This window comes from Perca fluviatilis, chromosome 5 (assembly GCF_010015445.1).
Source record: "Perca fluviatilis chromosome 5, GENO_Pfluv_1.0, whole genome shotgun sequence".
Classification (NCBI taxonomy): Eukaryota; Metazoa; Chordata; class Actinopteri; order Perciformes; family Percidae; genus Perca; species Perca fluviatilis.
This window is the reverse complement of record NC_053116.1, coordinates 43333097-43345623: the sequence shown is the minus strand read 5'-3', so window position 1 is coordinate 43345623 and position 12527 is coordinate 43333097. Positions and strand designations below refer to the sequence as shown.

The 12527-nt window shown below is 38.1% G+C and overlaps 1 protein-coding gene across 1 annotated transcript in view; it reads left to right on the top strand.

Moving 5' to 3' along the window:
• Window positions 1–12185, top strand: part of atp6ap1a (ATPase H+ transporting accessory protein 1a) — a 75256-nt gene extending 63071 nt beyond the window's left edge. The window contains exons 8-11 of the mRNA XM_039799458.1: window positions 5527–5684; window positions 8763–8813; window positions 8951–9188; window positions 10836–12185. Coding sequence (XP_039655392.1) covers window positions 5527–5684; window positions 8763–8813; window positions 8951–9188; window positions 10836–11045 — 657 coding nt within the window. The 3' untranslated portion in view covers window positions 11046–12185. The remainder of the gene's footprint in view (window positions 1–5526; window positions 5685–8762; window positions 8814–8950; window positions 9189–10835) is intronic.
• The last annotated feature ends 342 nt before the right edge of the window (window positions 12186–12527 follow it).

Sequence of the window (12527 nt, the reverse complement as noted above, 5' to 3'; positions counted from 1 at the left end):
CACTGATACAGATATACAGAGACACTGATACAGATATACAGATATACAGAGACACTGATACAGATATACAGAGACACTGATACAGATATACAGATATACAGAGACACTGATACAGATATACAGAGACACTGATACAGATATACAGAGACACTGATACAGATATACAGATATACAGAGACACTGATACAGATATACAGAGATACTGATACAGATATACAGATATACAGAGACACTGATACAGATATACAGAGACACTGATACAGATATACAGATATACAGAGACACTGATACAGATATACAGAGACACTGATACAGATATACAGATATACAGAGACACTGATACAGATATACAGAGACACTGATACAGATATACAGATATACAGAGACACTGATACAGATATACAGAGACACTGATACAGATATACAGATATACAGAGACACTGATACAGATATACAGAGACACTGATACAGATATACAGATATACAGAGACACTGATACAGATATACAGAGACACTGATACAGATATACAGAGACACTGATACAGATATACAGAGACACTGATACAGATATACAGAGACACTGATACAGATATACAGAGACACTGATACAGATATACAGATATACAGAGACACTGATACAGATATACAGATATACAGATATACAGATATACAGAGACACTGATACAGATATACAGAGACACTGATACAGATATACAGAGACACTGATACAGATATACAGATATACAGAGACACTGATACAGATATACAGAGACACTGATACAGATATACAGAGACACTGATACAGATATACAGAGACACTGATACAGATATACAGATATACAGAGACACTGATACAGATATACAGATATACAGATATACAGAGATACTGATACAGATATACAGAGACACTGATACAGATATACAGAGACACTGATACAGATATACAGAGATACAGAGACACTGATACAGATATACAGAGACACTGATACAGATATACAGATATACAGAGACACTGATACAGATATACAGAGACACTGATACAGATATACAGAGACACTGATACAGATATACAGAGACACTGATACAGATATACAGAGATACTGATACAGATATACAGATATACAGAGACACTGATACAGATATACAGAGACACCGATACAGATATACAGATATACAGATATACAGAGACACTGATACAGATATACAGAGATACTGATATACAGATATACAGATATACAGAGATACTGATACAGATATACAGAGACACTGATACAGATATACAGATATACGGAGACACCGATACAGATATACAGAGACACCGATACAGATATACAGATATACAGATATACAGAGACACTGATACAGATATACAGAGATACTGATATACAGATATACAGAGACACCGATACAGATATACAGATATACAGAGACACTGATACAGATATACAGAGATACTGATATACAGATATACAGATATACAGAGACACCGATACAGATATACAGAGACACTGATACAGATATACAGATATACAGAGACACCGATACAGATATACAGAGACACCGATACAGATATACAGAGACACTGATACAGATATACAGAGACACTGATACAGATATACAGATATACAGAGACACTGATACAGATATACAGAGACACTGATACAGATATACAGATATACAGATACAGATATACAGAGATACAGATACAGATATACAGAGATACTGATACAGATATACAGATATACAGAGATACTGATACAGATATACAGAGACACTGATACAGATATACAGATATACAGATACAGATATACAGAGATACTGATACAGATATACAGAGATACTGATACAGATATACAGATATACAGAGATACTGATACAGAGATACAGAGACACTGATACAGATATACAGAGACACCAATACAGATATACAGAGATACTGATACAGATATACAGAGACACTGATACAGATATACAGAGATACTGATACAGATATACAGATATACGGAGACACCGATACAGATATACAGATATACAGAGACACCGATACAGATATACAGATATACAGAGACACTGATACAGATATACAGATATACAGATATACTGATACAGATATACAGAGACACTGATACAGATATACAGATATACTGATACAGATATACAGAGACACCGATACAGATATACAGATATACAGAGACACTGATACAGATATACAGAGATACTGATATACAGATATACAGAGACACCGATACAGATATACAGATATACAGAGACACTGATACAGATATACAGATATACAGAGACACCGATACAGATATACAGATACACAGTGACACTGATACAGATATACAGAGACACTAATACAGATATACAGAGATACTGATACAGATATACAGATATACAGAGACACTGATACAGATATACAGAGACACTGATACAGATATACAGATATACAGAGACACCGATACAGATATACAGATATACAGATATACAGAGACACTGATACAGATATACAGATATACAGAGACACCGATACAGATATACAGATATACAGAGACACTGATACAGATATACAGATATACAGAGACACCGATACAGATATACAGATACACAGTGACACTGATACAGATATACAGTGACACTGATACAGATATACAGATATACAGAGACACCGATACAGATATACAGATATACAGAGACACTGATACAGATATACAGATATACAGAGACACCGATACAGATATACAGATATACAGAGACACTGATACAGATATACAGAGACACTGATACAGATATACAGATATACAGAGACACCGATACAGATATACAGATACACAGTGACACTGATACAGATATACAGTGACACTGATACAGATATACAGAGATACAGAGACACCGATACAGATATACAGAGACACTGATACAGATATACAGAGATACAGAGACACCGATACAGATATACAGAGACACTGATACAGATATACAGAGACACTGATACAGATATACAGATATACAGAGACACTGATACAGATATACAGAGACACTGATACAGATATACAGAGACACTGATACAGATATACAGAAATACAGAGACACTGATACAGATATACAGAGACACTGATACAGATATACAGAGACACTGATACAGATATACAGATATACAGAGACACTTATACAGATATACAGAGACACTGATACAGATATACAGAGACACTGATACAGATATACAGATATACAGAGACACTGATACAGATATACAGAGACACCGATACAGATATACAGAGACACCGATACAGATATACAGATATACAGAGACACCGATACAGATATACAGATATACAGAGACACTGATACAGATATACAGAGACACTGATACAGAGATACAGAGACACTGATACAAATATACAGAGACACTGATACAGAGATATAGATATACAGAGACACTGATACAGATATACAGAGACACTGATACAAATATACAGAGATACTGATATAGATATACAGAGACACTGATACAGAGATATAAATATACAGAGACACTGATATAGATATACAGAGACACTGATACAGATATACAGAGATACTGATACAGATATACAGAGATACTGATACAGATATACAGAGATACTGATACAGGTATACAGAGACACTGATACAGATATACAGATATACAGAGACACTGATACAGATATACAGAGATACTGATACAGATATACAGAGATACTGATAGATATACAGAGATACAGAGACACTGATACAGATATACAGAGACACTAATACAGATATACAGAGACACTGATACAGATATACAGAGATACTGATACAGATATACAGAGATACTGATAGATATACAGAGATACAGAGACACTGATACAGATATACAGAGACACTAATACAGATATACAGAGACACTGATACAGATATACAGAGATACAGAGACACCGATACAGATATACAGAGACACTGATACAGATATACAGAGACACTGATACAGATATACAGATATACAGAGACACCGATACAGATATACAGAGATACTGATACAGATATACAGAGACACTGATACAGATATACAGATATACAGAGACACTTATACAGATATACAGAGACACTGATACAGATATACAGAGACACTGATACAGATATACAGATATACAGAGACACTGATACAGATATACAGATATACGGAGACACCGATACAGATATACAGAGACACCGATACAGATATACAGATATACAGAGACACCGATACAGATATACAGAGACACTGATACAGATATACAGAGACACCGATACAGATATACAGAGACACCGATACAGATATACAGATATACAGAGACACTGATACAGATATACAGAGACACTGATACAGATATACAGAGACACCGATACAGATATACAGAGACACCGATACAGATATACAGATATACAGAGACACTGATACAGATATACAGAGACACTGATACAGATATACAGATATACAGAGACACTGATACAGATATACAGATATACAGAGACACTGATACAGATATACAGAGACACTGATACAGAGATACAGAGACACTGATACAAATATACAGAGATATAGATATACAGAGACACTGATACAGAGATATAGATATACAGAGACACTGATACAGAGATACAGAGACACTGATACAAATATACAGAGATATAGATATACAGAGACACTGATACAGAGATATAGATATACAGAGACACTGATACAGATATACAGAGACACTGATACAAATATACAAATATTCAGAGACACTGATATAGATATACAGAGACACTGATACAGATATACAGAGACACTGATACAGATATACAGAGACACACATCATCATCATCAGAAACAGAAACTACCCGATTGGTTCTTCTCGTGTCTCACAGCCTTATGGATCGTAAAAACATCTTCCTTCATCACTATGAACACTCTCTGAACTTTACTCTGACTCAAACACACACACACAGCGTCCTGCTGACACAAACACTCACTACAGCACCACATGTGGATCAATCCGCCTCTGAAAATAGTGCCCAAAAAGGTCTGTGTTTCCTGTTTGTTGGATAAACAACTACAGAGCAGCTGATTGAGAAACGTGGGGCACATTCAATCTCTAAACGGTGTGCAGTGTGTTGCTATGGTTACTGTGTTAATGGACATGTCTCCTCTGAACGGTGTGTAACAGCTCTGAGTTCTGTTTTCTCTGGTTTGGTGGGCATGTCTCTGGTTTATTGTCCCAGCTGATAGCCAATCAGCAGAGACGTGTCCATAAACTCGTGGTGATAAAAAGGCCGAGAGTTCACATCAGGGTGTTCAACACCCCCCCGTTACAGTTTAAATAATTGGGTTGTTGGTGTTGTCAGGGCTGAACGTGGCCCAGACAGCTGTTGGAGAAGTCAGACAGGAAGTCAGGCAGGAAGTCAGACAGGCAGTGTTGAGAGACGGACTAACATGTTGGTTTTGGTCTTTTATAAGATTGAATAAGAAAAGTAAGAAGACAGCGTTGTTTCTGTGTCCAGGAGGGGGAGGACACCTGCGTCTTGCTGTGGGCCAGAAGTCTGTCAGTGTCCATCCTTCGCAGCGGACGCTGGGAGGAACACGACCTGACACCCTCCACCTTCGGGGAGGGCATCAGCCCCAAACTGCACGGCTCTAGCTGCGACAAAACCAGAGCCAGGTACTTCATACTTTCATATACTCTCATATACTTCAGGATTCATCAGCAGAGATTATTATTAGGCCCTAACCTTTTCTTCTTTATACACACGTGTGTGTCTCTGTGTGTGTGTCCTTATAGGGCTGTGCAATTAAACAAAATTTGGATCGCGATTACGATTTCAGCTCCTAATGATCACAAAACCGAATAATCGAGTAAAAAGGTTATTTTGCACATTATGTTTTGCAAGTAGAATGCTTATTGTCTTGTGTTCTGAATTGGAAAAGTATTTAGGGACATTTCACAGTTCTAGGTGTTTTCACTGTTGATTTGTTTAACTTTTTTCAAACCTGTTTTTTAAGTTCAATAATTGCAACATCTTTCCAGAAGTCAATGAGTAATGATCCAAAATAATTGTAAATATGATTTATTTCCATATCAAGCAGCCCTGGTTCCTTAAGACAATAAATCAAACCAATGATGTGATGTTTAATAAGGCTCATGACATTATATAATAAACAGATGTTAGTTCACATTTATTTTGACACCAAATCTTGAATCATAGTGGATTTTCAAAAGGTCTGAGTCTTGAATTGGTCTTCAGTAATGCTTAGATACTCAGATTAGATTTATTATGTTTAGATTTTAAAAATGTTATAACTAACTCATTGTATCCTGAAATAACTTCCAGAAGTTCCCAAAATCAACCCACTGTATTTTACTGACTGAATGTGTACTTCTACTTCAGAGGAAAACACTGTACTACTGTTGTGTATTCTACTACTCACATTCATTAAAGTATCAACATTGTATCAGAGTTGAAAGCTCCACCGTGTAGTTCAGGAAATATTCATTGAGCTGATGATCTCTCTTTTTCACTGGAAGCAAACATTTGTGCGGGTAGCTGTGCTGTCAGTTTTTTTTAACGAAGTTGTGCAGATATAGACAGCAACTCAGAGCGGGACTGTGCAGCCAGTGAGTGCTTCATCACTCTGTTGTTTTTTGACTGTCCGCTCCCACACAGAAGAGTTAGAAGAAGACTGACAGGCGAAGTCATGCTCAAGTCAGTCGGCCGCAGAGCCATGAATCCGCTGCTGCACAGAAGTTTATTGATATTGTTATGAACCAGCTTATAGTTTGACAAAATAAGGGAGACCACACATAGTTAAGGATTAAATTAAAAACAATTTATTTAACCCAAATTAAATATAACTAAAAATAGGATAAAACATGTATTTCAGTAGTATCAGTGGTGTAGTGAGTGCATGTGTGTAAGTAAGTGTGTAGAAAACAAAACAGAACCAAATAGACAACCCAAACCCCAAACCAACCCTGCTGCCTGTGTGGACAGAATATCCAGCCATCTTATAGAGTCAGAAGGCAATCAAGCAGAGTGGACTCAGGTGTGGCTCATCTTCCTGCCACTTGGACTGCCTCCTAAACAGCTGCAGGGATAAATACCCGAAAGCCCACTACCGAGTGGGAGGGTCATCTTAGAGTGCTCATGTTATGCTCATTTTCAGGTTCATAATTGTATTTAGCCTGGGTAAACCCTGATGAACTTCCAGCAAATTTGAGATTTGCTCTGCAGGTCAGTCTGGCGAAGAGCCCATTCAAACCCATTTCCAATGTCCTCAAAATTGAGGCACCAATCACAACCGTTGAGGCGGGCTTTACGCGACGAGGATAGCGCAGCGACGGCGAGCAGCTTTTTGTTTACATTCAACATGATGGCTACCAAAGCCGTGCTTCACCATGACCAGGGACCGGTAGGTCAGTCTGACATATGCCGATTTTATACCGAGTTACAGTTCTCAAGGACGCACGCACACACGGACAGAGACATATTTTCTCTTCTCTCTTTTCTCCAACTTCTCCGCGAGTGTGGCGCTGCACTGCCGTGGTGGGAAGCGCTGTGGTCGGCGCTATTCTCCCACATGTAGGGAACCTCGTGAATTAACCTGCAACATATCAGCTGTTTGGAAATTCTTCAGCGTGTGTGCAGAAGATAACAAGTTAGCAATATGCAACACCTGCAAGGAGAAAGTAGGGCGTGGAGGGACCACACCAAGAACCAGAATCACATTTTTTTTGTTGGATGTGAAAAGCGTCACCCGTATCGTTGCTCTGATTGGTTGAAGGACTATCCAATGAGCCCAGAGGCGTTTGAGTGGCGTCCGTTGGTGACGCCCCTCTGGAAATGAACTGTCAATGAACCTTCCCCAGACCCACTCTCAGTTACAGCTGAGACGGGTCTGGTGTTAACCAGGCTAAATTGTATTTAGAGGTTGTACCAGAATAGATTTACATGGTTTCATTTTCAAAAAACACTATTTTTGTTGTACTGCACATTGCTGCAGCCCCTCTTTTCACCCTGTGTGTTGAGCTCTCTGTTTTAGCTACAGAGTGAGATATCTCACTTCTGTTCCATCTTTGTTGGGAGTCGCACATGTGCAGTACCTAGGTAAGGACTACTAGCCAGTCATAAGCAGAGTATGAGGGCGTGCCCTGACAATAGCTAGGTAAGGACTACTAGCCAATCAGAAGAAGAGTATGAGGGCGTGCCCTGACAGTACCTAGGTAAGGACTACTAGCCAGTCAGAAGCAGAGTATGAGGGCGTGCCATGCTAGCAGCTAGGCGAGCATTATAACGTGTGGTGAAGGAACCAATAGATGGACTACAATAGAGCTGTTTGGAGCAGTTTGTGAACAGTGTTTTCTGTTGGAGATGGTAAGTCCCTTTGGGGTGGACTTTGGGCTTTTTCACTTTGTAAACTTATAACGTGCACAAAAAAGATATATTACACAATAAAGGAAATGGAAAAAGCCAAAAAGCCTAATATGAGCACTTTAATATTTACCTTGTGGTGCGTCAAACTGCACCAAATTCAACACGGCATGTCCTTTAGTGCCCAGAATTACAACAGCCAACTGTGACGGAGATCGGAGGAAAGGTTCTCGAGCTATGCCAATGACACACACACACACACACACACACACACACACACAGATTAGAGATTCCTGTCTTTATAGTTAGATATGAAATGTTTTTAAAATGAAATCCCAAATTGTTCTTATCTTATTATGTGTTTTTTGCAGGTTGGTTCTTAATTATGAGAACGTCCTCGGCCACCGCAGCTTCAAACTGATGTGAGTCTGCACAACGTTGATAACACACACACACACACACCTTTTTAAGCCTTTAACACTTTAATTCAGTAACACAAAGGATCAATCTAACCTTCCATATGATGTGTCTTTCTGTCTGTCTGTCTGTCTGTGTGTAGCTTTGCGATGAGTCAGCGTCTCTACAAGGTGTCTGCCCGCCGCTGGTTCACTCTAGACGCTGTGGAGCTGGAGTACGATGGGACAAAAGCCACGTTTAATGGCAGCAGAAACGTTTATGCCCCGGCTGAGTACTCGTACCGCTGTGAGTCCGTCACCAGCTTCCGGTGGCCGCTGCTCGTCCCTCGCTCCTCCAAAGACCCAGCCAATCAGTGGAGGGTCTCGTTCAAAGACTTTCAGGTGAGAGAGGGACTTTTTTTGCTTGATGATTGTATTCTCTACTGCTGTCAAAGTGTCATACTTTTGGGAAATGCTCTTGTCCTGGAATATTGATATTTATTATTCCAATGTGGCAGAGCTGCATGAAAAACAATTTTTTTATTTTTATTCTTAAAGCCAAAATACTTCTTTCTTAGATTTTTGTCAAACCTGCCTCCTTCAGATTAATGCATTTTGAATTGACTCTGAGACAGGAGTTGTTAAACTTAGCTTAGCGGCTAGCTTGGCTCTGTCCAAAGGTAATCAGCACTTTCAGCTCATACATTTTTTTTTTTTTAGATTAGACTTTTTATTTGTCCCCGTAGGGCAATTTGTTCTGCAGCAAGACATAAACACAACACAGTCACAAATGCAAAACCAAACTACATAAAAATACTTGATGTTACAAGCTCTGGTTAAACAGCTGAGAATTGAGAAGATAAATACGACCATATGTTAAAGGAACCATATGTTAAAAGGAACATCTAACAATATTCCTCCATCTAACATAAAAATATTATAGCAACATTTCCACAAAAATAATCACTATTTCATCAACAACAACATCATCACCATCAGTCAGTACTATACATATTAAAATAACCCCATCACTATTTAAAAGTTATAGTCTCTCTACTCTTCCGAGCTGAGTTTAGAAAAGAGATAGCTGTCGGGACGAATGAGTGCCTGTATCTATTGCTCTTTACTGGAGGTAATCTAAACCGAGACCCAGAAGGTAAGATCTTAAACTCTGAATGATTGGGATGGGGATGGGAGCTATCAGAGATAACTGCATTGGCCTTCCTAACTACCTGTCTATTATACAGGTCAGAGAGGCTACACTGCTGGACACCTATAATTTTACTGCTGACCTTCACTATATTGGAAAGAGCAGTTTTGGCCTTGACACTAAGATTACCATACCAGCAAATTACTGAGAACGTTAGTACAGACTCAATGTATGATTTATAAAAGAGGGTCATGAGGGTCAAATTTTGACAGTTTGCGAAGACAAAACAGTCTTTGTTGGCCTTTTTTGCAAAGCATCTCAGTGTTAAAATTAAAATTTAACTTATTGTCGATCAAACTGCCTAGATACTTGTATGTTCATTAAAAGGGATGGAATTTAAATAATCTATTGATTATTGGAACAAATAATCAACTATACAGATTATGAATAGCTCTTATAATGTGTGTATAACCTGAACCATATTATATAATTTTTGGAACTCACCCTAACCCTGGACGCTTTGACTGGTGATGATAGCTGTCCATCAAACAGTCTTCAGACTTTGATTTAGTTAACTGTCAATCAGCTGCTGTACACTCTGCTGACAGACGGCAGAGATGTTTATGTAAAACAGAGGCTGTTGGATAATCACATTGAATAAATGATGTATATAAATAATATGTATATATCATGTAAAAGGTCTGGCAATCAAACTTTATCATTGGTGAGCTGTTAATTACAGTTTTTCAGGTGATTTGCCGAACTGGTAGGTTAATGAAAGTAAAAGAGATGATGAAGTGGATTTAACTGTTGATGCATGTGGTCATGATGCTGTGAACTTAGAACAAATGTAATGACCATAATGGTGACATAATGTTGTTTTACCTTTCGCTCCACAGATCCAGGGTTTTAACGTGAGCGGCAGTGAGTTCTCGTATGCCAGTGACTGTGCAGGCTTCTTCTCTCCTGGGATCTGGATGGGTCTGATGACCAGTCTGCTCATGGTCCTGGTGCTCACCTATGGCCTGCACATGATCATGCAGCTCCGCACTATGGACCGCTTCGATGACCCCAAGGGCCCGGCCATCTCTGTGCCCCAAACAGAGTAACACACCTCACTTCACTTTCCATCATTCCTCCTTTCTGTCCCTCCAGTGCTTATCTTACTGCAACTGCTTCCTTTACATCCCACTTCCTGTTCATCTGTAGCTGGCTGTTAGACAGAATAATTAGTGGTGTTATCAGAGTGAAGGTTTAGTCATCGCTGCATATTTATACTTAAAAAGACTGAGACTGAAGAATCTCATTTCCAGGTAGCACGATTTTGTGTTTCAGCGTTGCATTCGAGTCACAGTGGGAAGCATCCGTTCCCCAGAAAGTGGTTCAACAATAATTAAATCTGCTCTGTATACTTAAAGTCTCTTCTAACCTAAAATATTAATCTGAAGAGATTTTTCCCAAAGAAAAATCTTTTTCATCCAAACAAAGATGGTTCCCAGTGCATGTCTTTGCTTAAACTTGCTATAATCACTCTTTTTTAAATAGCAATTTTCAACAACTATGTGAAATAAAACGGTCGCAACTTGAGAAACAAAAGAAATTTCTTATTGTGCAACAAACTGAATATTTCTTTAAATCCAGTTGGTTAGGAACTCAATGCTAAGTGTTGATAAACCAAACTAAACTCTAACAAATGAAAGACAAACTGCAGCTGGTTTCCAGGGGGATAAATACCCCCAATGAAAGGGATACAATTGTACATACAGGGACAAAAAATAACTTATTAAATTAGTTATGAAATGTTATTTATTGGTGAAACTAATGTGTTTACATTTGTGTTTGTCTGTGAATAAAAACGTGAAATGAAGGGATATTTTTTGTGTGATGATAGATCATATCCATTTCTTAGTTAACTCCAGTATTCTTGAGCAAAAGGGACATTTCAGATCATCCTTTTTATAAAGGCTAAGCAAGACATGAAATGACCACTAAAGTACAGCATTAATCGTCAGAAATGTCCAGTTTGTGACAAACATGAACTTCAGTAACTGTTTTTACACTTGTTTTACTGTCATAACATCAACACTATATTTATTACTCAAGTCTTTCCACAACATATGTTGAACTGGACTGAAAAAGGCTTAATGTGAAATTATGTTGCTGTTTATTTTGATGATTTGTAGTGAATATAAATGTAGTCCTGTGTCGTGCTGCTGCTGTGACCCCAATAAAACATCTGTGGAAATTAAGGTTTCATTTCTATCTTTATTTAGTTTTTAACAGTAAATAAAGGGTAACGACATCAAGTCTTTATTTATAGCTTCAACTTTTGTATACAGAGTATCTGTGAGATCTTCAAAAGTATTCCAATTTTAAAGATGATTTCGAGGTATTAACCCTCATGCCCTCCTTAAAAAAAACTTACTCTCGACACCTTCGAGGCAAAAATGTCCACGCACACAAAAACTGTTATTAAATCATCATATATCAATATTTTTTTCTGCTTTTTTTTCATAAATCACTTAAACAACTTCTAACCTAATCAAAACTACCAAACATTCAATCATTTTCAGGATTTTAACCCTTTAAAT